The sequence below is a fragment of the Streptopelia decaocto genome, assembly GCF_964273445.1.
Source record: "Streptopelia decaocto genome assembly, chromosome: 13".
In the NCBI taxonomy this organism is placed as follows: Eukaryota; Metazoa; Chordata; class Aves; order Columbiformes; family Columbidae; genus Streptopelia; species Streptopelia decaocto.
This window is the reverse complement of record NC_138668.1, coordinates 478055-504578: the sequence shown is the minus strand read 5'-3', so window position 1 is coordinate 504578 and position 26524 is coordinate 478055. Positions and strand designations below refer to the sequence as shown.

The window sequence follows — 26524 nt, the reverse complement described above, 5'->3', positions numbered from 1 at the left end:
GTTTTTGTTGCGTGCCTGCCATGATTTTATGGCTGCAATAAAGTGGGGGAAACGGAGAGAGAGTGCCCAAGAGAAGGATTTCTAATGCCTAAGGATGTTGATCACGCCTGGGGCGCTCAATACCTAGCACTGTGTCTGAGTTTCCAATACCCAAGGTTATGAAATTCCCATAAAGTCCTTCAAGATAGTGCTGGTATTACATTATCAGAAAGATATTCCAACAAGCATACTTTAAATTAACCTCACAATCTCTAGACGATTTATGGTCCACAAAAATTTATAGCTCACCCCGGTCTTCCTTCCCCCTCGCCCTGCCCATGGAGGCCTCATGAGGCATTTCGCAGAGGAAAGATCACTGGGGCGCTGTTTTATTGGTGTGTATTTAAAAGAAATAGAAAACCTAAGCACATAGCATGAGGCTCAGGTGGTGCCCTGGGCCAGGATTCAGGAGAAGGCCGTTTCTGTCCTCGCCTGAGAGGAAACCCCACACTCTCCCTTATGTGGAAGGGAGAAAGGGACCTTCACTAGCAGCGCTGGGGGATGCTAATTAATTCTGACAGGATTGATTAGTTAATTCTTACAGAGTCCTCAGCTGCTCGGAGGAAGAGTTTACCTCCGACTTCGCTGGGCACCCAGCAGCAGAGCTGCCTCCTGACAGGGCCCCGCACGGCCCGGGCTGCGCTGCGGCCCCGGGGCCCCCGCGGAGCCACGGCCACCGGAGCCTCGGACGAGAGGCCGGTGCTGCCGGGGAGGAGAGGCCGGTGCTGCCGGGGAGGAGAGGCCGGTGCTGCCGGGGAGGGGGGCGGGCGGGAGGAGGCGCCCCGGCCGGAGCGGGCGGTGCCGGCTCAAGTGCAGTGAGTGAGCGAGGAGCGGGGCGGTCCCGCCCAGCCAGTCCTGCCGCGTCAGGAGCCGCGGCCCCGCAGGCCCCGCTCCCCGGCTGGTTCCACAAGTTTTTGACAGTTTCTCCGCGGCGCAGGGAGCAGGCGAGGCTGCGGCGGCGGGCCGGGCCGGGCCGAGGCGCTCTGCGGAGGACGAGGCCGTTCCCCCGGCCTCCCCGCGGCACCATGTCCCGGGACCCCGAGGAGGTGAACAGGCTGACGGAGAGCACGTACAAAGTGAGTGCGGCCGCGCCGGGGCTGCCCGCGGCCGCCCTTGCCCGCCGGCCGGGCGGAGCTGGGGGGGCGGCTGCTGGCCGCGGGGGGGCCGGGGGGGCCGGGCGAGAGCTCAGGGCAGCCGCGCACACCGAACTTTTTTTGTTTGTTTCCCCCTTCTCTTTCCCTTCCTCGTGAGGGATCCCGCCCGTCCCAGCGTGTCACAGACGTGTAAATAACGCGAGCGGGCCGGGTGGAGCAGCGGCGCCCGGCTCCCCCGCCGCAGCCCCCGGCGGCACCGCCGGGCCGCTGCACGGCCGGGACGGCGGCTCCGGGACCGGCGGCTCCGGGACCGGCGGCTCCGGGACGGCGGCTCCGGGACCGGCGGCTCCGGGACGCGTTCGCCCTCTCTAGCAGGCTCGTTTCTCCAGCGAGCCGTAATTCCCCCGGTGTGTTTTGACGATAAGGTGGTTTGGAGATCTCGGTGCTTGTGGTCCTCTGCTTAAACCGTTTCTTCACACGGGCCAGAGCCTGGAAATGGCTCAACGCTGCGTGGAGCTGCGTGGCTGCACCCCGCGCTGGCCGTCGGTCTGTGTGGCGCACCCAGCACGGCCCCAAAGCTCCCACCAGTTTAGGTCAGAAGACTTTTAACCTTTCCAAAATGCCTCATTACTTGTAGAATTAAAAATATTTTGCATGTGGGTAGTATCCAATTGTTTTGAACCTTTTTTTCCTCTATAAACTCAGCCCTTCAAAAACCACCAATTCTAGTTGGGCAAAATTCCCTTAAGAATGGTACTTTTGGTTGAGTAGTGCTGGGTCTCTAATCTTCGTTCTGTACAGTGTGTTGAACGAGGGAAAGCACTTAAATTTGCAGATGCATTTAATCATGCAAATGAACTTAAAGCTACAATGCATTTGCAGCTCTGAGCCCGAAGGAGGGCTTTCTGGGGGGCTGTTTTATTTTACAATTTACCAAATCTTATTGGTTTACCATCGAATGTTTTCATATTTCTGATCATGTTATAGTTTAAAGCTCTGTAAAAGCGTTTTCTGGCGTATTTTGCTGTTAGTTTTGTTGTTCTCTAACACACTTAAGTCAACTTTACTCCTTCAAGTAGTCCATGTATATTGACGTTGTATTTGATGTTTACTTTGTTTGGACTTAGATATCAAATTCATGTAGAACTACAGAAAAAAACTGAGATGACCTGACTATAAATGTTGTCCTCTAGAATCGGTGCAGGTCGTCTTCAACGGTCTGGTGCTTTTTGGTATCAGTTACGTTCACAGCAAGGCCATAAGCAAACAAGAATGCCTCTTTCCCAGAAGAGCAGCCTGTAAATACAGGCTCGCGGAAGAGACACCTGGGCAGTTGACTGTTCAGGGCTGTGCCAACAAAGGAACGTCCTGCCCTGTCTGTGGACTTCCAGAATGTAGCTACAACAGTTTGACAGAGGAGAGGGAAGCAAATCTCTTGTGTGTTTTAATGGATATAATATAAAATAGGCTTTAAAGGAAGGACAGACCTCTAAATAAACAAAACCTTCCCTGTTACTCAGTACTTATTTGCTGGGAAAGTTTACTCTTTTGTTTTTTCAACTAATTCAAAGGGATACTTAAGGCTGAAACAACCAGCAAAAGCACAGTACTGCACAGTTAATGTTGAGGGTGTGATGAAACGGCTTCTCTGTGGGTATTTTGAGAGGTCTGGTATGTTGCATCACATAGCTGGTACTCACAGGCCTGGAAACCTCCTGCCCTGCCCTCATTGCAAATGGAAACTTTAGCCAGATAAGGTATAAAGGCTGCTTCAGATAGAGGGTGGACTCTGGGGCTACTTTAGAGCAGTTATTTCTATATCGAAGTTAAAATCTTGGAAATACTTAAGGGCAGAGAGCAGTAGGCTGCGTATTCAGCACTTGCTGTGACTGTGATCACGGCTCCCTCATCTAAAACAAATGAACACCTCTTTGTGCCGTGCTCTCCTCTGCTTTAGAATGCTCATGAACCTCTGCTCTTGTTGTGTGCCGTCCTGCAGCACAGTGCGTGGAGCGCTGCGCTGGGATGGATGAAATCAGGAGCAGTGTTTGTGCTTCCCTTACCAATGAGAAGAAAGGCTTAGTCTGGGGAAACCAATTCAGTGCAGTGCAGTGCTGGCATCTGTGTTCCTCGGGACTAAACACAGGCTTTTGGCTTCTCAAAAAAACATCCATTTTTGAGTGACCTGGAAAAAAATAATAGAAAATGAAATACCTTGCTGGTCTGTTTTCCATTGCTTTTCTTTCTTACAGTGCTAATCCATTGGATTTATTAAATACATAGTAACCCGTGTTATACAAAGCTTCAAAATATACTTACAGAAGTCATCAGGTTGCTACGTAATGCCCTCATGTTTTTATGTTATTCACCTTTTTTGTTGGCAACAACATTGGAAAGCAAATACCTCAACGTTTTTTAGCTAACCTGACTAAATAAACAACATAATCCACAAATAATGTGCATGTGTGCAAACACAAACATCAAGGCTGACATTTACTCTTTATGTAATACTTGAAGAGTCACTTCAATGCATGATCGGAATGGCACGTGCAAAATGAATCCCAAGGGTGTGGGAGCCGATGACTACGCTCAGAGCCGCCCTTTGCCAGGGCCCTGCTGAGGGTTCGCTGGTGACGCGCTGCCCTGCCCGGGACGTCCCGCAGCGCTGTGACACGCTGCCTGCCCGGGACATTGACGTCCCGCAGCGCTGTGACACGCTGCCTGCCCGGGACATTGACGTCCCGCAGCGCTGTGACACGCTGCCTGCCGGGGACATTGACGTCCCGCAGCGCTGTGACACGCTGCCTGCCTGGGACGTCCCGCAGCGCTGTGACACGCTGCCCTGCCCGGGACGTCCCGCAGCGCTGTGACACGCTGCCTGCCCAGGACATTGACATCCCGCAGCGCTGTGACACGCTGCCTGCCCAGGACATTGACGTCCCGCAGCGCTGTGACATGCTGCCTGCCCGGGACGTCCCGCAGCGCTGTGACACGCTGCCTGCCCAGGACATTGACGTCCCGCAGCGCTGTGACACGCTGCCCTGCCCGGGACGTCCCGCAGCGCTGTGACACGCTGCCTGCCCGGGACGTCCCGCAGCGCTGTGACACGCTGCCTGCCCAGGACATTGACGTCCCGCAGCGCTGTGACACGCTGCCTGCCCGGGACATTGACGTCCCGCAGCGCTGTGACACGCTGCCTGCCCGGGACATTGACGTCCCGCAGCGGTGTGACGCGCTGCCTGCCTGGGACGTCCCGCAGCGCTGTGACACGCTGCCTGCCCGGGACATTGACGTCCCGCAGCGGTGTGACACGCTGCCTGCCTGGGACATTGCCACCCTCGCACACACACTGTCAGCCAGGAACACTGTTACATCTTGGTGCGTTACTGCGGCTCGTACAGATGCATTTTATCTGCTGTATAAGGGGGAAGCCATTTGGCATCCGCACGGTGCGGGGGCACGGGGGCGAAGCAGGGAAGCACAGCGCCACAGACCCACCTGTCTGTCCGCGTGGTCCTGGGCTGGGCAGGCGGCTCACAAATCGTTCCTGTGGTCTGAGGTTTCCGGAGCTCTTGATAATAGTGTGATGGCTGTAATTCGTCAGTATTGGTAGTCTTGGATTTTGAAGATGTATTTCTCTGCATTCAAGTAAATCTTGCACAGAAATTCTGATAATCAACTGAAGTGTATGATTAGACTGTTTAAAAAACAAATGAACAAAGTCCCACAAAACAAAACCAAACAAACTAAAGCCACAAAACTGTGCTCGATGGAGTGCTGTGTTCTCCTGAGGGGCATGCGTTCTCTGCAGAGGCATGTGGAATTCTTTTGCTAGGCTACATTGTTTTATCGGGGAAATGTATTGGATAAATTCAGTTTAAAGCCCTAACTACTGTGTTTCCATGTTTTAAAAAGACTTGCAATTAGATTAAACTACCAGACTTGTTTACCCAAATTAAAATGCTCTAGTTCCAGCACATGCTGCAGTAAGGCTATTGGTTTGCACCACTGAAATAGAAATTTCCCCTAATGTAGGGAAAGAGTTTTTGAGGGTTTGCGTGTGTATGAAGCCCACTGCTGTCTGGGTGCAAATGATGTGTTCTGACCTTACTTAGAGTGATGGCTGCTGAGAGTCTCCTGGCCCATGTGTTCATACCCTGAAGACTTTGTATTTGTAGCACACTGATGGATGATGTATTAATATTTCTCTTAAAGAAGAAATGTTCCATCAAGCTGAATAATAATTAGTCATCAGAATTAGTCTTTTTGAATGAACACTGGTGTCCTGATTTAGCTTTGTGTTATTTTAGAACAGGTTTAACAGAATGGAAAAAATAACTTAAAACTGAGATAGCTGAATGCGAGATGTCCTGAGGGCTTAATGAAGCCCTCTGAAAACTGCGCTGTGGATTTCAAACGCTAAAGGACATGAAATGAGTAGTGCACAAAGTGCTCTCCAGGGGGTTCTCAGATACAGTGTAGCAACACTAAAGACTTCTCCCAAAAACTTAGTTTTGCTGTCTTCCAAACTGAGGAATAAGAATTTAAACTAAATTATTAGTGCTATAGAAAGGTTAGCTATGAGTAGCTATAGTGATGGTAATATGAGTTCACGTTAGACATCAAGATCTGCTTTTCTGTGCTAGTTTTATAATTTCAGATTTCTGCCCAAATACATTGTTACCCGCTCTTGCAAAAGCGCCTGCAGGATGTAAACTTGAAACTACAGGGAGTCTATGCATTGTTCAGTTGTATTCATACCTGCTGAGCTATTGTTCTGCGAGGTGTGTCTGTAAGTAAAAAGCAAAGCTGAGCATTTACAGGAAGGCACTTTTACAATGGCTGTCATTTGTTTTGAAGATTAACGTTGTTTGTGTGACCGTCAGGAACCGCGGAAGGTATGAGCCCTGTCCCCGAGTGGAAACGCAGGCGGTTCCCCCGCGGGCCGGGTCCCCCGCGGGCCGGTCCCCCCGGAGGCCGGGTCCCCCGCGGGCCGGTTCCCCCGCGGGCCGGTTCCCCCGCGGGCCGGGTCCCCCCGGAGGCCGGTCCCCCCGCGGGCCGGGTCCCCCGCGGGCCGGGTCCCCCCGGAGGCCGGGTCCCCCGCGGGCCGGTCCCCCCGGAGGCCGGGTCCCCCGCGGGCCGGTCCCCCCGCGGGCCGGGTCCCCCGCGGGCCGCTCCTCGGGGTGGCTCCCGTTGGGTTTGTGTGCGGAAGGGCACACAGCAACTTTCAGAGCGGATTACATGAGGATTTAGTGACTCGAATGACCAAAATAGGTTTTTCTTATGCCTTTTCTTGGAATGTCACTTTTGCCAACTCCAAAATTCTCTGTATAAAAAGATGTTTCCAGTTGCCTATTTGGAAAGTGTCTCCCTTTATTTCCATTCATCCTAAATAATAGAAAGCTGTAGTATCTGATCATGTGCCTCCTCTTCCTTTCTAGTTAATGACTCTGTTGGTGAGCGGTAGTGTGTCACCAGAATATAGGACACCGGACTGACAATTAGGCCGCTGATCCGTGTTCCTCGCTGCACAGGCAGATGATGTGTTGTGAACTACTGCGTATCCCCCAGTGGTTTTCTTACTTTGTCGTGTCTATTGGGATTAAAAAAGGGTTTATTCCCACGACTGTACAGCGTGGCAGATAGCAGGATTGCGATATTTTTCTGAGACTTTTGACAATTTTCAATTAGTGGTGCTCTTGGTCAGAAATTCTCTGTTCGTCTGTCTCTGCTCTTATTTTGGAAGTTCTCAGTCCAGCTTTAAGAGATGACTTGCACTGTCGCGCTGGAGTTCAGTCCCGCTCATCTTCACGATCTTTCCTTTAGACTGCAAATAAGGGAAACTATAAAACTGTAAGACATCATCTGAAAATAAATAGTTACAAAATAGATTTCTGAGGGGCTTTTTTTCCCCTATAACTTCTGAAGATGAACAAAATATTCTGATCATTTTAACGGATCTGAAATGTCTTGGCAATATTAGTTATACCTGATCCTGAAGCGGGAGCTGCCAGTGACGGTTCCCTTTTTCGGAAGGTTCTCTGGATGTCTCTTCCTGGACAGCCACAGTGGTTAACTGTATAAAACGAGCACTAGAAGCACAGCCAGGTTTTTGTTTGCTTTGAGAATCTAGTCTTCAGTAGAAATGTAAAAATACATACTGTGCTTCTTGCTGATGTTGAAAAGAGGAGAATAATCTAGGGATTATTTCATTAGATCATCTTGTTCCGGGGGAGAGGGAAAAGCAGAGTCTTTGTGTCAAACACAAACCCTTAGCAGGCAAGCAGACGGGCCCGCTCAGCGCCGTGAGATCAGCTCACCGTTCCCTGGCTCACACCAGCCCCTTCCAAGGGGAATTTCCATTGCGAAGGTTTTTGCTGCTTCTCGGGCGTTCACGTCTAGAGACGGTGCAGACGCTCCTGCTAACAATCAACCACTGTGGCAGCGCGAGGACTGAAAACCTTCCAGAGGCGGCCTGGGCTGATGGAGAAAAGATCCCTAGTTGTACGCCTTCCAGCTGCTGAAGGCACCGAGCTATAAATTGTTCCTCCATGTTTCCCAGCAGCTTTACGCGCGCGGAGCAGATGAGATGTACTGGAGCTGCTCCACAGCGCTGTTTGAGCAGATGCGATGTACTGGAGCTGCTCCACAGCGCTGTTTGAGCAGATGTGATGTACTGGAGCTGCTCCACAGCGCTGTTTGAGCAGATGCAATGTGCTGGAGCTGCTCCACAGCGCTGTTTGAGCAGATGCAATGTGCTGGAGCTGCTCCACAGCGCTGTTTGAGCAGAGCCGCTGTGTTTGCGCAGCGTGCGCTGTGTCCGGTGTGTGCCGAGGCCCCCGGTGAATGGAGAGCTGCGGCTCTGGCTGCGGAGCCGGAGCTGCCGAGGGCACTGGCGCTCCTCATGGCTCCTCCTCAATGACAGCAACTGGCATGGGAGCACTCGCTGTTCTCTGTTTGAAATCTGGATTAGAAGAGGTCACAAGAACTGGAATCTTAGCCCCTGAATCATTAAAAAAATCAGTATTTCCTGACCAATAGGTATCATGTTACCATTAGAATGTTGGGGTAAGCAGCAGTAACGGCTTTACCCTGGAAGTTCTTGTTGTGAGGAGCAGGGTAAGCAGGGACAGGATCTGTCTTTCAAGAAGATCCTTTTCAGTATTCAAGGTGGCGCTGGGATTCTGGCTGCCCGTGCACACACACGGTTTCCGCATCGCGTACACCTTTCCTCTCCCTCGTATCCTCGGCATACAGGGCTCTATATCCCAGCATAATACCCTCATTCTCCCCTTTTTTTCCTTATGATTTGCTGATTCCATATACACCAACAGAGATCATATTTAATACTGCTGGGAAGAAATGGCAAGAAGTTGGAACAGGAAGAGACTGAAGGCTCGGAACAGCAGCCTTGCGGCCGCACGGCCTCGGCTCCTCGGCAGCGGCTCTGGAGCCGGGCAGGGGTGTTCCCAGGCTCCGGAGCCGGAAAATCATCCCATGGAGTCGTCACAATAGCCCTTGGCATTGTTGGCTCCTGTGAAACATACCTGCCCAAATGGTTTCTGGATGTGGTTTGTGAGTTAACACAGATTAAGGGCCCGGGGACAATAAGTAATTTGCTTGCAGTGATCGTGTTTGGTGGGTAAGAGTTGAGTAGTAGGGACCAGAAAACACTTCCAGTTGCATTTAATTTGTACAGTGGAGGCAGCGGGGCTGGGTATTGTTGTTTGCTGGCTGGTTTTGATCTTGTGTATACTATACCTGTGTCAGAACCTAGTAGTTTTTTATATATATACGCATATTTAATATCTACATTTTTTACTCAATATGACTGTTAAAACTGGTGAAATCTGGAGTTAATCCTTCACTTTTTAAATTGGCTGGAATTCAGGTATAGCACCTTATTTGAAAAATAATAATAAAGTTCAGTCTGAGTGACCTTGCCTGAAAGTAAGAGAAATATGACGGTGGTTCTGTTCTTTCGGGTCCACATATGTACTAAATGTGAATATTTTCGTTCTGTTAGCAGTATAACAGACAAAAGCTTGACTCTATTGCACTTGTCCCGTGTCTTGTGTTTCTTGTAAACAGAACGTGTCTAGTTTGGATGCCTTCGGTTGCAAGTTCTGCTGTGTGAACAGTAGCTAGAAAGATGTCAGTTGTGTCATAAAATATTGTCATAAAACAGTAAGAATGACAGAACGGCGGCTTCAGGTCTCTCATGATCTTCCTTCCATGACTGTACAGTGTCGCAGGGTAATGTCACAGCTCAGGTTTGTTAGGAAGACTCTGGGAAAAGAAGGTCTAGAATCTGCAAAAACTTTAAAGGAAATATAGGGCTTGTATTAGTGAATATTTTCTTTTAAACATAAATTTATCAAATTGTTCCTGAGACTTAGCAGCTGGTGTTATCTGAAATGGTATAACTGATGGAAGAGACGAAAGAAAGGGGTAGAACGTTGTGGTTACTTGACTATTCAATGACCAAGCATATACGGCAAATTCTAGAGTACTTGTTCAGAGGTAGCTATTTACGTACACACAAAGAAACCAAGAAACCAGCAAACAAGGGCAGCTCAGGGAGCTCTTGCCAACTTCTGTAGCATTGTTTAAAAGTCAATTGCAACATGCGGTATTTTGGAATACCGCTAGCTATGCTACATGTGTTCGAGACATCTTAAAGGGAGTAACTGCTGCATCTATACCCGCGTGTCAGCATTTCTCTTCTGTCGGTGCCTGTATCAAGATAACAGTAAGTCTGGGACACTGCTTAGGGGCGGGAGGAGGGTGGCTCTGGGCAGCACGGGGAGGCTGCGGCTCTGCCGCGAGCGGGACCCCCACCTGCGCTGCCTTTCCTTTGGGGAGCGGACAGGACTTCTCTTCTTCTTCAAACAAGTTCAGATTTGGGTTCATACTTCATGGCTTAACTTCTTTTCTACTTTTGACACACCTGAAACTTTTCTGTATAATGGTGTGACTGTTTTCTTGTGCTGTGAAACTACTGGTCGCAGTTCTACCACCTCATCAGCTTACAGAATGTGCTGGGTGCGGGAGCAGTCATGCGTGGAGCTGCTGCACTTCAGATTCGGGTTATTTCAGCCAGTAATTGTATTTCACAGTCAGAGCAGCTGCACTGGATTTTTTTCCCCTCCTTCTATTTAAATAAGGTCATAATTTTCACCTTCTTTCTAAAAGAACTACAGCTTCACACCATCAAATGCAGAATTGCAAAACTAAACCCAAACAAACAACAACAAGAATACCCAGCTGGTTTTCCTAAATGCTCTCTGAATCTTAGAAAGATGAATAAAGTGCTTATTCTTCCCCTGTTCAGATATGTGGTGAATTGATTTCATTTTTTCATTTTCCCAGCATTATTATTTCTTTTCCAGTGGGGGTGGGGGAAAAGAACTCAAATCTTGATCCATTGTCAGAAAGTTCTTGTTATTGTCTGACTGTATAGAACAATCAGTGGATAAAGGGTTTTGTTGTGTTCTTATGTCACCATCACCTACTGTAACAGAAGGATCTGTGCAAACTTGATCACACACTGCACATCCTTTTGTGTTACGAACAGCCAGATCCCTTTTTACCCACTGAAATAGTTCACCTGTTTTTCCTGTTGGTTGATCTGAAATGCTCCGTTTCTTCTCCCCTCCGTCCTTTGCTCTTCCCTTCCTCCCCAGTCTCGTTTCTCACCCACCCACAGCCTCTCCAGGTGTGCGCTGCCCATCAACGCACCAGGCGCAGGTGAGCGGGCAGGCGCTTCCGGCCGCCGAGCTGCCTCGGTCGTAACGCAAACTCTGTTTTCTGTTCTCTAGAATGTGATGGAGCAGTTCAATCCAGGACTGAGGAATTTGATAAACCTGGGGAAGAACTATGAAAAAGCTGTTAACGGTAAGTGCTAATGTTAGAATATTTAGTTTTCATCTGAATATGCATATTGGATATTGGTTGAGTATAAACTTAATTTCCAAGTGCAACTTTGGATGTGTTTAATTCAGTGAAAAAACCAAAAAAGGCACAAACACCCAACCACATGTACCTTCTCTCACTTGATTTTCAGTGTCCTGCAGAAGCTGGGTCCCAAACACTTAGGCACAGAGCTACTGCAGAATAAACTGAACATACAGTGTAGATAACCCACATCAGAATAATGATATAAATGGAAAAATACCAAGTTACGTAAATTAAATATTCTCTTTTTTTCCCTGGAAGTATTTCCCATTCCTGGGCCCGTTCCCGCTCCCCTGCGCACATCACTGCCCAAGTGACCCTGTGGACAGAACAGCTCAAGGGACAAAGGGTTGTGGGACCGGGTTGATTCTTTTCCTTATCCGTACTAAACCCGCTGGTACCCTTTTAATGAGCCAAAATGGGAATGGATCCATCTGAATCTACGGACCGAGTCTCTCACACTTTTTGTAATGTGGTTGCTCACATGGAAATGGAAAATACTTTGATTTGATTTTAAACAACTGCTTTTCTCCCCCTCAGCCATGGTGGTGGCTGGAAGAGCGTATTACGATAGCCTTGCGAAGATTGGGGATATATCAGCTGATTCTCCAGTTTCTAAAGAATTAGGTAAGTGAAATCTCATTTTTCAAAATGACTTCACAATATAAACCACGTTTCTTTTCCTGCTGGCAGTTCACAGAACGGATGTGGAGGGGATTGGGAACAGTGGTTTACTCTTAAATAACGCGTGGCTGGAAGTGATTAGATACCTCTAAGGCATATTCTTTCTCAAGAAGTAATGCTTTGACTAAATCATCTTTTTTTAACTTTTGTGAATATATTTCTGTGCGTTCAAAAGCACGTATTTTTTAACTTCACATAATACATAAATATGGAAAAATGTGTAGCTTGATTTTTAGTAGAGATGAATGTTGAATGGTTTGTGTAAGAACATCGGCGTGAGCAGTCCCGTGTGTGCCAGCAGCTCTAGCTGGAACCGTCTTCTGGGGGAGTTCCCTTGTGAAGAGCTTAGCTCTGCTTCACCAGCTCTGATCACATACTTCACTAAGGGTTCTCTGCATTGTATTGCTTTTCTAGTTGAGCTTTTGAAAGAGAAAATGTAGAGTCGAAGATGTAGAACATTTACATTAATGTAAAATTAAGTTCTGTACTTTCCTGAAAATAATTACTGAATTTTTAAAAGATTGTCATCAGCACTTCATTTTGTTCTCCTTCGGCTAACAGTGAAATGATAGTGCTCGCTCTGCAGAAGCGAAGGTGTCATCCAAGTATGTGTGATATTTCTGACAAAAGTTTCTAACATGGCTACAAAGTGAAGAAGTAGAACCTGTACTGCAAAGAGGAAACGTTTGTTTAAAGCTTTTTGACAAAAACAACTTGATAAAGCGTCTTGGCTCTGAACTTTAGCTTATGGGCACTGTAGGATTCTTTCTGTGGTGTAACATGCGTCTGCTCCTGGGACTCACGACAGTACATTAACTCAGCTGATCTAGCAGGTTGTTTTTAGTGAACGGTTTTCAATGGTTCTGCTGGAGCAGAACTGAGGGAAGGACTCTCCCTGGACGGCGGCACCTGCACACGGGCCGTGGTGGTTCCGAGGGCGCCTCGGTGAGCGCCACGTGCCGTGTGGGAGGCTGGGAGCGGCGGCACAGCAAACAGCCCGAGCAAACAGCCCCAGCGCCGCGCGGTGTTTGCTGTGCGGGCTGTGCAGCGCGCGGACTGGCTGCTTTCACGCTGTACAACAGGAGTAGGAGCAAGTTAAAAGCAATAACTGTGCAGAGCCTTTTAAAAATATCCACACATGCACAATTACAATTTTTGCAATGGTCAAATGCATGGAAATAATCTATTTATTGAACTTTGTATGAGTGTGGGATATCATCTGCTTGTTTGAAAACGTCATTGGGTAATCTTGAGCTGAATTCTGGAAATAACTGGTTTTCTCTGTTGTTGGGGACAATACAGTATTATGATTGAAAATATATTTTCGTGTAACTATTAATTCTTCCCCGCAATTATAAACCTTTTTCTTGATATCGTATTGAGAAAACGTGGCTTTCTTCAGGGTCGGGCCTCTGCCACGGCTCCTGTTCATCTTCTACTTAAACTCCTACAGCAGAAAAACATTTTCTTAGGGAAAAGAGCAACTCTGGATTTCTTCCAGCATTCTGACCAACAGAGAGCGTAATTAGGGATAAGAGAAGTCCATGAACGTGGGAAAAGGCAGGATAGCGTGGTTAGGATCCTTCAGAGCCGCCAAACCCGGCTCCGCGCACCGCGCGCTCTGGTTTTTGCAGAGCGGAGATCGGCCGTGGGTTCGGTTTGGTGATGTGCCCGTGAGCCGCTGCTCTGGAACGTTCTGGAGCGGCGAGGGAGCTGACTCGCTGGCTCGTCGTACAGCAGCGCTCGAGAGGGCACTGGCGAAGAAGCAGAGAGCAGCCATTTCTGTGATTTTACGTGTGTGTGGTATCTGTATCCAAGTCTGTTTAGAACATTTCTGTAGCTTTTTACCTTTCCCTTGTTTCAAATCAGAAGGCCTCTTCCTGTATCCTGTATTAACTTGAATCAATAGCAACATTCCCACAGAGGTCAGTAGGAGATCATTGTATTTTTAACATTAAAGACATTATCCTGGCTTTTCACAATGAATTAGGTTAACGAACAATGGCAAAGTCCTACAGTGGCTTGGAACGCTTTAGCACCTGAGCGCAACCCGAGGTACTGCGGTCTGCATTTCCACTATTTAGGTCTTTGGAAAACCGCAAAATGTAGGGTTTTTCTCCTCTGAGCAACAAAAAATGGAAACATCCAAAGTAAATATTTAAACTAGGCCCTCCATGGCTTGCGAGTTTAACCACAGCCAGGACAATTGGCTCGTGGGCTTCATAGAGGTCGGGAATCCATGGGGCTGTGGGTCGGGTTTTTTCCCAACCTCCTCCCATCTGCAGCAGAAATGAAGGGAGAGCATCTCTGCCAATTAATTACTTTTGACTCATCTTAAAAGTACTCACTCCTCCTCTCGCTTTGCGTGTCACCCATCAGCCAGCACATACTTTTTGGCTGTAAAATAAGGTGTTAGACCAGGGGAATGAGGCAGGAACGAAGGTTTCAGGTCTTTCCTGTAGCAACTTCACCTCTAGTAGTGGCAGATGAAAAATAATGTATTATTCTAAATTCAGTTGTGTTGCATTAACTTCTTACGCTTAGTTAGGAAAGGACTACAAGGCTCAGGTGGCTAAAACACAATATTATTGAGAATTTATGGAGAGTCTTTACGGGAGTATCGCACTGAGTCATTTTACGGTTCAAACCCAAACCTGCTGGGTGACCTGGAGCACATTTACTGCCACGTGTGACGTCAGGATTTTATCAACAACACAGTCAGGCTTTGCTTCTCGTAAGGAAACGCAGAACGTGGTCTTCCTGCAATGGGACGGTGAAGGGGACACCAAGCGCACGGCAGGGCAGAAATAGAAATGGAGAAGAAATAGGGAAGAAAGTGTTTGAAGTAGAGAGTAAAATGCGCAGAGAGCAGGAGGAAGCGGGGCAGAGTAAACTGAACCGCCAGCAGTGCTGCTTCTGTCGGGTGAGACGGGAGCAGGAGGGGAAACGGGAATTCAATCCAAGTCTGATACTCCGGCTGATTCAGAGCTTTTGTACTAAGCATCTGTACCTTTCAAGTCTGGTTGAAGCTCTCTGCTTTATTTTAGTACAGAATAACTTAATATGAGTAAGTTGAGGAAGCAGAAGAATATCTCTTATTCATAATGATTCTACTATGAATGCAGAATAAGTTGATTTAGATCAACATTCTTTCTATTTCCCTCCGTTTCTAAGCTTGCAGTCCCTCAGTCGTGGCCGAGAGCTTTTAGGAACATAACCTCCATTTCTGTAGTTCAGGTTATTCTGCAATATGAAATCTGCATCTTTTCCTTTCCTGGGCACCTTTTGGAAATCCCACTAGGACAAAAGGTAGGAGACGTGAAACTGCACGTTTAAAATGCTGAGATTTCACACTATTCAAATTCCAGCATACCGTACCACGTCAGTGCATTTCAATAATGCACTAAGGATAATTTCACATAGACACTGAACCACTCAGTGCTAAGATAGTCACTTTCATGATGTGTTGCTATTTTTTTTTCTCTTGCCCAAAATACAGGTTTGTGAGGCTTTGTCTTATTGATTTCTGGTGTGTTAACTTCAATAAACTCTCTCTTTGTAGTCGTCACTTCTCCAAGGAGTTAGGAAGTCGTTTCCTGCTCACTCACTGAATGTTTCTCTGTCAGTAGTTGTCGCTACAACTCATTTATGATACCGGGCGTGTAAAGTCCGAATTTGTTTGCTGTGTAGCAACAGTATCTATAGCAGTCGCCCACAATTATATTACGGGTCTGTCCCTATAGGTTATTGCTCAAGACCCAGTAAGTGTAAGTTATGCACTGGTTGTCAAACTATAAAAAGCCAAACTGCAGGAAAAATATTACCTTGCATGGTCTTGACCAATGGAGCTAAACTGCAGAAATTCAGCATGTTAATAGGAAAATCAGGAGAGAAAATTTCTACCCTAGTCTGACCATGATGGGTAATTTACTTAACGATTGCTCTGTGTTCTAGGCTTGGTTTTTAGCAGTCCCCCGTGTCCAAACCGACCTGCGGGTCTGCAGAGCGTGCGCTCACCTGCAGCCCGCAGTGTAACAAGGTGGAAACGTGGGTGTTCTTTTCAGGAAACGTTTGCTGGTTCAAAACCTGGGAATGCCTGTGGACTTTTTGCTCTCTCCTCATCTCTATTTGCAGAAAGGAGAGATTTTTGTACATCAGAAGCTGTGAGCTTTGTGGCCAACACATACAGAAAAATGTCTGGAACTGAATTGGAAAATTCTTATTTTGCTCAAAAGAACATATTTCCTTGATGGACAATTTCTAATCAGACCGTAATGTAACAAAATAACGTCTTTTTAAAACACTTATCTTGCAAGTATTTGCCATTCAAAACTGTCTATTTCCTTCCTGATTAACAAGCAGAATTGCCACTCGAGTGGGTACTTTCCCAAGCGGCTCCTGTGATGCGGCACTGAGTGTCTCTCACTGCTGGGAAAGCCAAACAAAGGAAAGGCAGGGCGAGGGATGGAGTTGTGGTTGTGGGCTTCCTTTGGCACATCACCTGAGCCCTTGGGCTGGAGTCCTGTTTCCCTTGTCTTAGAAAGATGGCACCTTGCGCCCGGCCCAGCCCCGGCTCCCGGGGGCTGAAGAGAGGAGCTCTGTACTCTCCTCTCGCCGCGGCGGTTGTGCTCTCGGGACGGGCTGTGCTGGAAGGCCCCTGGTGTGCCGGGGGGGCCCCTGGTGTGCCGGGAGGGCCCCTGGTGTGCCGGAGGGGCCCGGAGCCCCGCTCAGCGGCTGCCGGTGGAGCCGTCGTGCATCGGGCCAGGTTTCCTGTGGAGCTCCGTAAAACGCTCTGTCACTGTATTTATAATGGAACTGCATTGGAAGAAGCTGCTTCATACTTAGAAAAGGAAAGTACGCAGAGAGCTCTCTTGAAAAGGAAATACAAAGTCATTGTGTGTTGTGGCTTTGGGGTTTTTTTGAGGAGTGAGGTTTTATATCTTCTAATTTGATAATAACATTCTGGGTTTGTGCTGTATAGACCTCCAGTCTGCTCTAAGCAAGCTAGAAGGAGATGAGCCAGCCTTTCTAGGTACATTTCTACTGATGAAAGCAGTAACTGCATTAGCGGAAACTTCCTGCTATTCGTATTTCTGCTTTTCAGGGTAATTTTTAAGGTGAAAGCAAACCAAACAATCATACTGACAAACGTTTTCCTCTAGAACTGATACTGTGGCTTTTGACGTTCAGTATTCTACACGTAAACCTGTAAGAGAAGCCTTCTGGAAGAAAGACCAACTTCTGCCTTAGATTCTTAAATATGAACAACTTAACTCCACATGTACTGGTTTGCCTGGCCATCTCTCGCAGAGCTTTGGAAGCTGTGTCTGTTCACTGATTCATAAATCACTGCAGCGGCTCAGATGTTGGTGAGCCCGTGCCCTGCCGATGGCCCAGCAAAAGCTCCCGCAAGTCACCGTTCATGAACCGCGGGGAATACTTGGCACGGTGCTATTAGACAACCAGAGAGAAGGGCAAGAGAAACCTGTCACCGTCACTCACCTGCAGTGAGCGTGGGCTTACGTGGTATGTCCATGCTGTGCCTCAAAGGCCTGAGCAAATACAAAACCCCTTGAAGGACATCCTGAAGGGTTTTCTGACTGCACTGGAACGATTCCGTCTCAGCGGGGTCTCGTGTAGCGGAGACGTCTCTCACCTTCGGCGCGGCTCCGGCGCCGCGTGCCCTGCCCCTGGCCGGGCGCGTGGCGGCTGTGTTAGCGCGGAGCGGGGGGACGGGGCAGCGCCAGAGCTGCAGTAACACCTGCAGTGATTCCGTGCGCTTTGTTGAGTCCTATGTAACGTTTATAACGATAACTTACATATTTATCCTCTCTAGTACTGGAAACCCATAAAGAGCTCCGGTTTCTGCTGTTCGGTGTGATTTGTTTGTTCCAGTCCTGCTCGAAATGCAGCTGGCTGTGTGATGGTTCCGAGCCGCCCTGCTAGAAGCAGCAGGGCTCCCGCAGGCAAGTCCAGGCTTGTGCCTGTGTTGTCAACTCTTTTCTTTGCACCTCACCTATGTGCATTACAAGTGGCTTATTTAGCACCATTGCAGCTCAAGTGTGAAAAACTGTTGTATATAAGGCGTTCAAGGCCGTATGAAAGACAGTCTCTGACAAACGTACCTTAATATATTGTGGGTTTATATGGTTGAGTAAAAAAAAAAAGCCTGCAGCAGTCTTCATATATATTAGCAGCGCAGTAACAGGTGGAAAAACAAGTTTGCCACTTTTCCTGCATTATTTATGTGTCATATGCTTTCCTTTCCTTTTTTAACATTAAAATCTAGTCACTATGCTTACCAATCATCTGAAACAAGATGAATATCTCATGTTAATTAACATCTGTTCAATGATACAGCAGGTTTAAAAAATCGTAATCTCCGAATTCTTTTGACTAAGAGATCAAAACAGCTTGGGAGAGGAAGGAGACTTAGACCAGCAGGCTGAGCTTTGCTAAAACTGTAATAAAGTCACATTCCTCTTTAAAATATAATGGGAGCTAATATTTTCATGCTGTTTAAAGTTTTTAATCAACAGTCATAGGCTTTCTGAGCTATAAAGAGCTGAGAAGTTCTCTGTGTCCTTTAGTACTTAAATATACCAAAGTTTTAAAGAAAAGTCATGATTTTAGTTCTGTCTTATGTATTGGGAAGTACTTCACTATGCAGTCTTGCACTGTTTTCTTTCGCGTGATCAGCAACAAGGTTTTAGGCGACAGAGAAGCTGATTGCGTGATTTGGATGCTGAGCTGGGCAGCAGACGCGGTGGGCAGTGGGGGTGCTGGGGGCGACGGGCCGTGCTCTGCCCCCGGCTGTGCCACCGCAGTGACACTGCGCTGGCCGCTCCTCCCTGTTCCGGTTCTCCCTGCTGCTCTTTGCCTCTGTGCAGCGGAACAGGCTGCCAGGGAGATGTAGATAGGAATCTGGGTGTATATGCTATATGTGTACATACAAATATGTACATATCAAAATAAAGCAAACCTTTTGGGAGGCACAGAACTTGGTGTACAGCATTTGCTGTAAAAGGGTAAAAGGTCCTTTTCTTCCAATAGAAGAAGGTATGTTGTACCTAGAAAGTAGTTTCTGCAGATTGAAGCAGCTGAGGACTCTGTTGAAGTAGCTGGAGAGACGTTATCTGACTGGATAAAAACAGAGACTGTAGTCGGTTTTGTTTCGTTTACTTCTTTGCTTCCCCTGCTTGATTTTTCACTTGGAGCAGATGCAGCTTTGCCTTGGGTCAAACGTGCATAAAAACCACGTGCATAAAAACCAGGTGCACGGGCTAGAAGGTATTTTTGCACGAGGGACGCACTTGAGGAGCGTGGGCCGGGAGGGGAGGCAGCGCGCTGGGGCTCAGCAGCCGCTCCCCATGCAGCCCCGGGGTCCCAGTGTCCTGGGGTCCCCATGTCCCGAGGTCCCCGTGTCCCGGGGTCCCCGTGTCCCAGTGTCCCCGTGTCCCAGTGTCCCGGGGTCCCCATGTCCCAGTGTCCCCGCGTCCCGGGGTCCCCATGTCCCCGTGTCCCAGTGTCCCAGTGTCCCCATGTCCTGGGGTCCCCATGTCCCGGGGTCCCAGTGTCCCGGGGTCCCCGTGTCCCAGTGTCCCGGTGTCCCCATGTCCCGGTGTCCCCATGTCCCGGTGTCCCAGTGTCCCGGGGTCCCCGTGTCCGTACCGCGGGCCCCGCTCTGCGACACCTCACCTCTGCGTGTCCGTGAGACCGGAAATGTCTGAAGAGACTAAATATTCAGAAGTAATGGAACTTCTGAAAAAACAGTGATAAACCTGAGCTGTGGAGAAATTGAAACTTCTTAGCTGAGCGTTAAATCAGCGTCAGATAATTACTTGAAATATTGTGAGCTAACTTCAGGTGAGAAATGGTGCTTTTAAAGCAACTTCATCTAAAGTGCTGACACAGCTAAAGCGGAGCTGAAAGCGTCAGACTCTGTGTTAAATGAGTAACCGCTGCTGTTTATTTAGTGTGGGAGCCTCCTGTAAACAACTGACAGCACATGCTGTTAGCAGGACTGCATTTCCACGTCCTTGTGTAGCTTTATATATCTTAACTGTATAGCACTTTAAATAATATTTTTACATGCCCAATAGTATCATAATGTTCAGTTTCATTCCTCGTGGTTCATCATCAATATCACTTTTGGATTTTATTTGACTGGACTAGTACATGAAAACCCAGATTTTGGCCATTGTGTCTTGGAGGGGTTTTTCATTTCCTTACCCCATGCCTAATCTGTTTTACATTAATGGACTTATTTGCTAGTTATATCACAGAAACATTTCTGCTGTTCACAGCCTTAGAGAGAGCTCTGTGTATTTGAAAATCAGATTTGATCTGAGAATGGCATTTAGAAGAAATTCTCTTTGCTTCTATTTTTGTTTTATTTACATATTTTATGTAATCTGCTGTTGTAGCAGAACACAGCAGAACACAGCTCTGCAGAACACAGCTGTGCAGAACACAGCAGAACAAACACAGCACAACACAGCAGAACACAGCAGAACACAGCTCTGCAGAACACAGCAGAACACAGCAGAACAAACACAGCACAACACAGCTGTGCAGAACACAGCAGAACACAGCAGAACACAGCAGAACAAACACAGCAGAACAAACACAGCAGAAGAACACAGCAGAACTCAGCTCTCTAGCAGCGCTGCCTCAGGGCGCTGCGTCTAAATACTCGTTACACTCTGGAGTCTCTCCTCCTTTCTTTTGGGTTTTGTTCTGGTTTGATTCTTCACCTTGCGCCGTCACCTTCAGAAAGTGGCGTGGAATGGTCGCGTGTCAGTGCCATTTCATAAAATGAGCTACGGAGACGTTTCCTCCTTGCCGCCTGTGTCGCGTCCGTTCATGCGGTACGGAAGGGCAGACTTGACCTAGTCCTGTTGATTTACGAGCGTATTTGGTTTAATTCTACAGCTTGTGGGTTTTTTAAAGCAATCTGGACAAATTGTATTAGAAGCGAAGTGCAGTTAGAGCTCGGGAATTTTTACATTACTTTATCCTTCTTTATGATTTTATTCTTTCACATTAAATTCCATTAAGGCTTTTTACCTTCTTTAAAGCATCTGTTGCACAATTAAATCCTTCTGCAATAAATCCCTCTTGTGAAAGAATGATAAATACAAGGCATTTGAGGCTCAACAGGTGCTTTGTTCAATCGTTTTTACTGGGTATGCTGTCTGCCTCTGAAACTTTCTGGTTTACCACCTTGAGGGGCTATTGGCTCGCAAGGACTTTGTTTCTGCCTTTCCCTTGCCATAAACAGCTTCCTGTGGGCAAAGGGTGACTTGGGGAAAGAGATCTTGACAGAAACGAAATCTAATAATGTACTTGAACCATATTGTCTCCGTGTGTAGCTTTGACTCAGCCTTTCATTCTCTTGCTTAACGTCTATAATTAGGCGGTTTAATCTCCAAGATGTGAAGTTACTAGACCTGCCTGAATGCAAAACAGGGCAGCAGGAGATAAATGAGAGATATAATTAAGCACTTTGTCCGTTCCCAGACATCTAAGAAAATCTCTCTGTTAAGAGACTTGAAATTTTTCAAGAGTGGCCTCCTCTAAATAAAACAAAATTGAAGCCTATTTCAAATAAGGAGATGCAATGAATACTGTCTTCATTCTAACACAGCCATTTAGTATTCTTAAGTGAATTTGTTGGTAGCTGTTCATATTTGTTTCTATGATAGAGCTCTACTGATTGAGCTCCGTTTTTGTTTCTGATTTAACTAGTTCTTCCAGTCTCCCATGGGGAGGAGCACTGGGCATGAGCGGAAGAGGTGGGTGACCGGTGCACCCAGGTGGGGACGCGTGGCCGCGCGGCTGCGTGGCTGTGTCCCTGTGTCCCTGTGTCCCTGTGTCCCTGTGTCCCGGCCTTGGGGGGTGTTTGTGGTCGGGCTGGTTCCAGCTGCAGCGCGGACATCTGGACGGGACAGACGCCGTGTGCCGAGAAAGAGCTGCCACGCGTGTTGGGGTGGTGCTTTTTCTCTTTGGTAACAAAACTGACACCATTAATGGAATTCTAGTCTGTCTTATTTTCTCACAGGACATATAAAAACAACTAATAGCCTTGGTTAAGCCTAAAAATATTCCACAAATTCCTGAGATTTCAGTTTAAAATATCTTTCTATCTGTGCATTGAACCTCTTTGAAACTAAAATCAATTTACTGCGGAACTCGGCATTACTGCTCATGGTCCCGTTTCATCTTACAGCCGTGTTGTGCAGGATGGTCTCAGAACCACGCAGGAGATGATTTCTTCTCTCCCCCGTAGCAGCAAAACACCAGAGCAGCTGTCTGTCTATAAACACTTGCAACTGCGTTTTGGTTTCCTAAAACAAATGTGGGAATACTGAATGTCACAAAGATTTCACCTTCAGAGAGGGGGGATGGAAAGCAGGAAGAAGTATGTTTGAAAGGCAAGTATTTTAACAGTTTATCATCCAGACTGGTGGTTTGCGATTATTAATTAATTGCATAATGTGATGCCTAAAACCGGTTCACATTTACGGTCTGTCTGCCACAAACTGGACCTAAGTGGCCTGTTATCTTGCACTACAGTCAGGTCTTGTGTTTGTTGGGTTTGAGGTTTGCCAGTAAAGGATGACAAGGTTAATATTTGGTTATTGCGTATTATGAGCTCTCAAATACAAAACCTGATCATGAGCAGCTTTAATACACAGGAAAATATTTTTAGTCGATGTGAGAAATACATGTTTGTCTTCATCTTAAATAGTTTTCTGTACCTTGTTATAAGATGAATAATTACTGAACATTAGAGCCTGGCCTTAGCTTATGCTGTTATTAATCCAGAGTAACCCATTGTCTTCAGTAGAGCTATTCTATAATTCACTGTTGTAATTAAAATCTAAATATTATACTGAGGCTGTTGAATTTCCATTCCACTTGGACATGATTACATGTGGGCTTGGTGTCTGTGATCCCGGTGCCGTGTCGGTGCCGGGGGTCCCTGGCGGAGCAGCCGGAGCGTTTCCCAGTGCGGTGTCGGTGCCGGGGGTCCCTGGTTGAGCAGCCGGAGCGTTTCCCGGTGCCGTGTCGGTGCCGGGGGTCCCTGGCGGAGCAGCCGGAGCGTTTCCCGGTGCCGTGTCGGTGCCGGGGGTCCCTGGCGGAGCAGCCGGAGCGTTTCCCGGTGCCGTGTCGGTGCCGGGGGTCCCTGGCGGAGCAGCCGGAGCGTTTCCCGGTGCCGTGTCGGTGCCGGGGGTCCCTGGCGGAGCAGCCGGAGCGTTTCCCGGTGCCGTGTCGGTGCCGGGGGTCCCTGGCTGAGCAGCCGGAGCGTTTCCCGGTGCCGTGTCGGTGCCGGGGGTCCCTAACTCAACAAACTCTGTTGTTTTATTAATATCTGTATTTCTTGAATTTCTTTTCCTGACTCCTTTTAACACATTTTCCTTTTTAAGTTTTAGATAAGTGTTTACAAATTTTTTCTACTGTTAACAGCCTATTACAGTCTAAATTGTATCTTTTCAGTTGAGTTTGGTGAAACAGAAACACTGTGGGCTAATGTTTATTCACTTCTACAGCTTTAAAATAACCTGGCTTAACTCATGCCTGTTACTTCAGCTGTTTATGTAACTACATTGTATTTACTTTTCTATTGCCTGGGAGCAACTACTTACTGCAGCACCTCCCAGTTCTCTCAGTATTTATATTTCTGTAGTCACCAGCAACTTTAAATACGACCAAAAAAGTTTAGTGCTCGGGACTAGGGAGAAATGCAGCGTCCCCTGTGTGTGCCGCCTCCCCTCTGGGCGCGAGTTCCTTTTCACCGGTCCCGGGGCTGACTGTTCTCGTTCTATTCCGTTGCTGCGTCCAGGGCTCCGGTGCGCTGTGCGCGGGCGCAGCGAGGGCCGGGACACCGGGACTGCTGGAGAGGCAGGAGGGACGCGAGCTCCTCCCCAACCGCCTCGTGTTTCCATAAGCAATAATGCAGACCACACTTACAGTATTTAGTTAATTAATTTAGGACTGGGTAATGCAGGAGTAGTTACATTTATCCAGTCCTAAACTTACGTTCACCCCTTTGAAGGCAACCGCGAGGCAGATGTGGCCCCGGTGAAAATGAGTGTGACAGCTCAGGTGTAAGATAACAGAGGGGACGGGCGCACAGAGCAGTCCCAGGCGGTGACCCTGCTGGTGATCGCACCAGGAACGCAGAACTGGGCACGGCTTTGCCAGGCCCGCCCGCGCCTTAGGACAGCACCAGTGCAGCTTTAGTCCTCTGCTTGAGACACGGTCACTGCCCACAGCTCTAATGTGGTGAGGTCAAACCAGACACTTTTTGGCACTTTTGGCTGCTCCTCTCAGGAGGGTGTCGCAGCCTCCCAGACAGGACTGGCACACAGGCCGGCGTCACGGCCAGCGCCAGGGACGGGGCGGGGATGATGTGGCACCGGTTCCCGCAGAGGGAGGTGATGTGGCACCCGTCCCCGCAGAGGGAGGTGATGTGGCACCGGTTCCCGCAGAGGGAGGTGATGTGGCACCGGTTCCCGCAGAGGGAGGTGATGTGCTGTGGTGTGTCTGTGTGCACACAGGGCAGGGCCGGCCGGCACAGCTGACGTGGGTTTGCACACACAGCCACACCCAAGGGACTGAGGGTTTTTCCTCTATATCCTCCCGGAGCAAAGCGCAGCAGGCGGGTGTAAGGGCCGCAGTGGGGAGCGGGCCGTGCCGAGGGCAGCGCTGGGGCCGCTGAGCGGGCCGTGCCCAGGGCAGCGCTGGGGCCGCTGAGCGGGCTGTGCCCAGGGCAGCGCTGGGGCCGCTGAGCGGGCCGTGCCGAGGGCAGCGCTGGGGCCGCTGAGCGGGCTGTGCCCAGCACAGCGCTGGGGCCGCTGAGCGGGCCGTGCCGAGGGCAGCGCTGGGGCCGCTGAGCGGGCCGTGCCGAGGGCAGCGCTGGGGCCGCTGAGCGGGCTGTGCCCAGCACAGCGCTGGGGCCGCTGAGCGGGCCGTGCCCAGCACGCTGGGGCCGCTGAGCGGGCTGTGCCCAGCGCGCTGGGGCCGCTGAGCGGGCCGTGCCCAGCACGCTGGGCCGGCCGAGCGGAGCGCGCAGAGCAATCGCGGCTCCTCGGCTGCGCTGACGTTGGGTCCGGCTGCGGCCGCTGTAAAGCTGGGTGGAAGTTAATCAGCCTGTTTATCGGATCTGTTTTAGCAGGTGTGCTGTGAATGGATGTGAAAGGTTACTTTGTTAATTATGAAGGTGCAGTTAGTTAGTAAAGTTTAATTTCCAGACTAAACACGGATAGCAGCTATTTGGATAGTAAGAACTATCTCTGGCTCCTGTATGCTGTTCTCTGACTTGGCAAGAAAAGAGGCTGTTACTAAATCCATGTGACTGTTCTGGGGAGAAGGAAGGATTTATTTTGCCTGGCACTCCATGTTCCTTTTGCACAATAACATATAATTTATTATTCTTCTATCACTTATGAGCGGTATCCCTCTTAATTGTATATTCTACTTAATAAATATATAGTTAAATCTGGTTGATTACTGTGCTTTGTTAACTAACTTCAGAACTCTATGAAATACACCAATATGCTTGTATATCAACAGGCCAAGTTCTCGTAGAAATTTCAAGAACACACAAGAAACTCAATGACAGTCTAGAGGAGAGTGTAAGTTAAACCATTTCTTTTTAAAATTGATTTTCCTTTTGAAATTAAAAATTACTTTTTCTGTTTTTTAATAACCCTTCATTTATTTGCTTTTGAAGTTCAAAAAATTTCATAAAGACATTATATCTGAACTGGAGAGGAAAACAGACCTGGATGTAAAATACATGACGGTAAGTACATTCAATTCTAAATGCTGTATTTTATTGATCTATTCCTAGTCACAACATTTTTCAGAAATTGTTCCCTAACAGCTAATTAATCAACACGTTAGAACTGAGCAAAAAAACTCAAAAAACCCGATGCATGACTGAATAGCATTTCTAAACTAAAGGTGAGGAAGGCGATTTCCTGACTCGATTGGTGTGTCAGCAATACCTCAGGGATTCTGGCAGCGCGTTTTGGTCAGTGACACGCAGAGTGCACCATGAGATGTGTTAAATGCTTCCGTTGCAGGCAACTTTAAAGAGGTACCAAACGGAACACAGAAGCAAACTGGATTCCTTAGAGAAGTCCCAGGCTGAGCTGAAAAAAATCCGAAGGAAAAGCCAAGGGGCACGAAATGTACTGAAGTACGAACATAAAGAAATGGAGGTCAGTGCATTGTCTCTTACGTTACGTGTTTCTTTCTTTGTGTGAGGACTGGTCAACAGAACCTGTTCAGCTATTACAGGTCACATCTGAGGCAGTTTTCAAACTTGTGAAGCTTCCCACCATTTCTGGATCTGCAACATTTCAACCCTCGACCACTCCTTGATATTCATATTTAAAGTACCTCTGCAACGACACCTTTATGCAGAGGTTTGCACAGGGAGCCAGCCGTGCTGTGCAAATTCAGTACTCATTTGCTCTAAGTTCCCAAAAGTAGGCAAATGCCAACTTCTGTTATCACTTATTCTTACCTTTCCTATTGCTCTTAAAGCAGCATTGCCATCTTGAGGTGAAACAAGAAATGGCAAGGCAATGAGGAGACCTCATAGCAAGCCAGACTCTGGTTGTCATGTATCTCTTACGCTGGGTGTGCACAGAGAGAACATTGGGTGTGCACGGAGAGACCGCTGGGTGTGCACGGAGAGAACATTGGGTGTGCACGGAGAGAAGGCTGGGTGT

The 26524-nt window shown here is 48.1% G+C and overlaps 1 protein-coding gene across 1 annotated transcript in view; it reads left to right on the top strand.

The window, feature by feature from the left end:
• The first annotated feature begins 900 nt into the window (after nt 1-900).
• BAIAP2L1 (BAR/IMD domain containing adaptor protein 2 like 1) overlaps nt 901-26524 on the top strand; it is a 32710-nt gene continuing 7086 nt past the window's right edge. The window contains exons 1-6 of the mRNA XM_082064060.1: nt 901-1115; nt 10955-11030; nt 11631-11717; nt 25356-25417; nt 25516-25587; nt 25871-26008. Of these exons, the coding sequence (XP_081920186.1) occupies nt 1065-1115; nt 10955-11030; nt 11631-11717; nt 25356-25417; nt 25516-25587; nt 25871-26008 (486 nt within the window). The 5' untranslated portion in view covers nt 901-1064. The remainder of the gene's footprint in view (nt 1116-10954; nt 11031-11630; nt 11718-25355; nt 25418-25515; nt 25588-25870; nt 26009-26524) is intronic.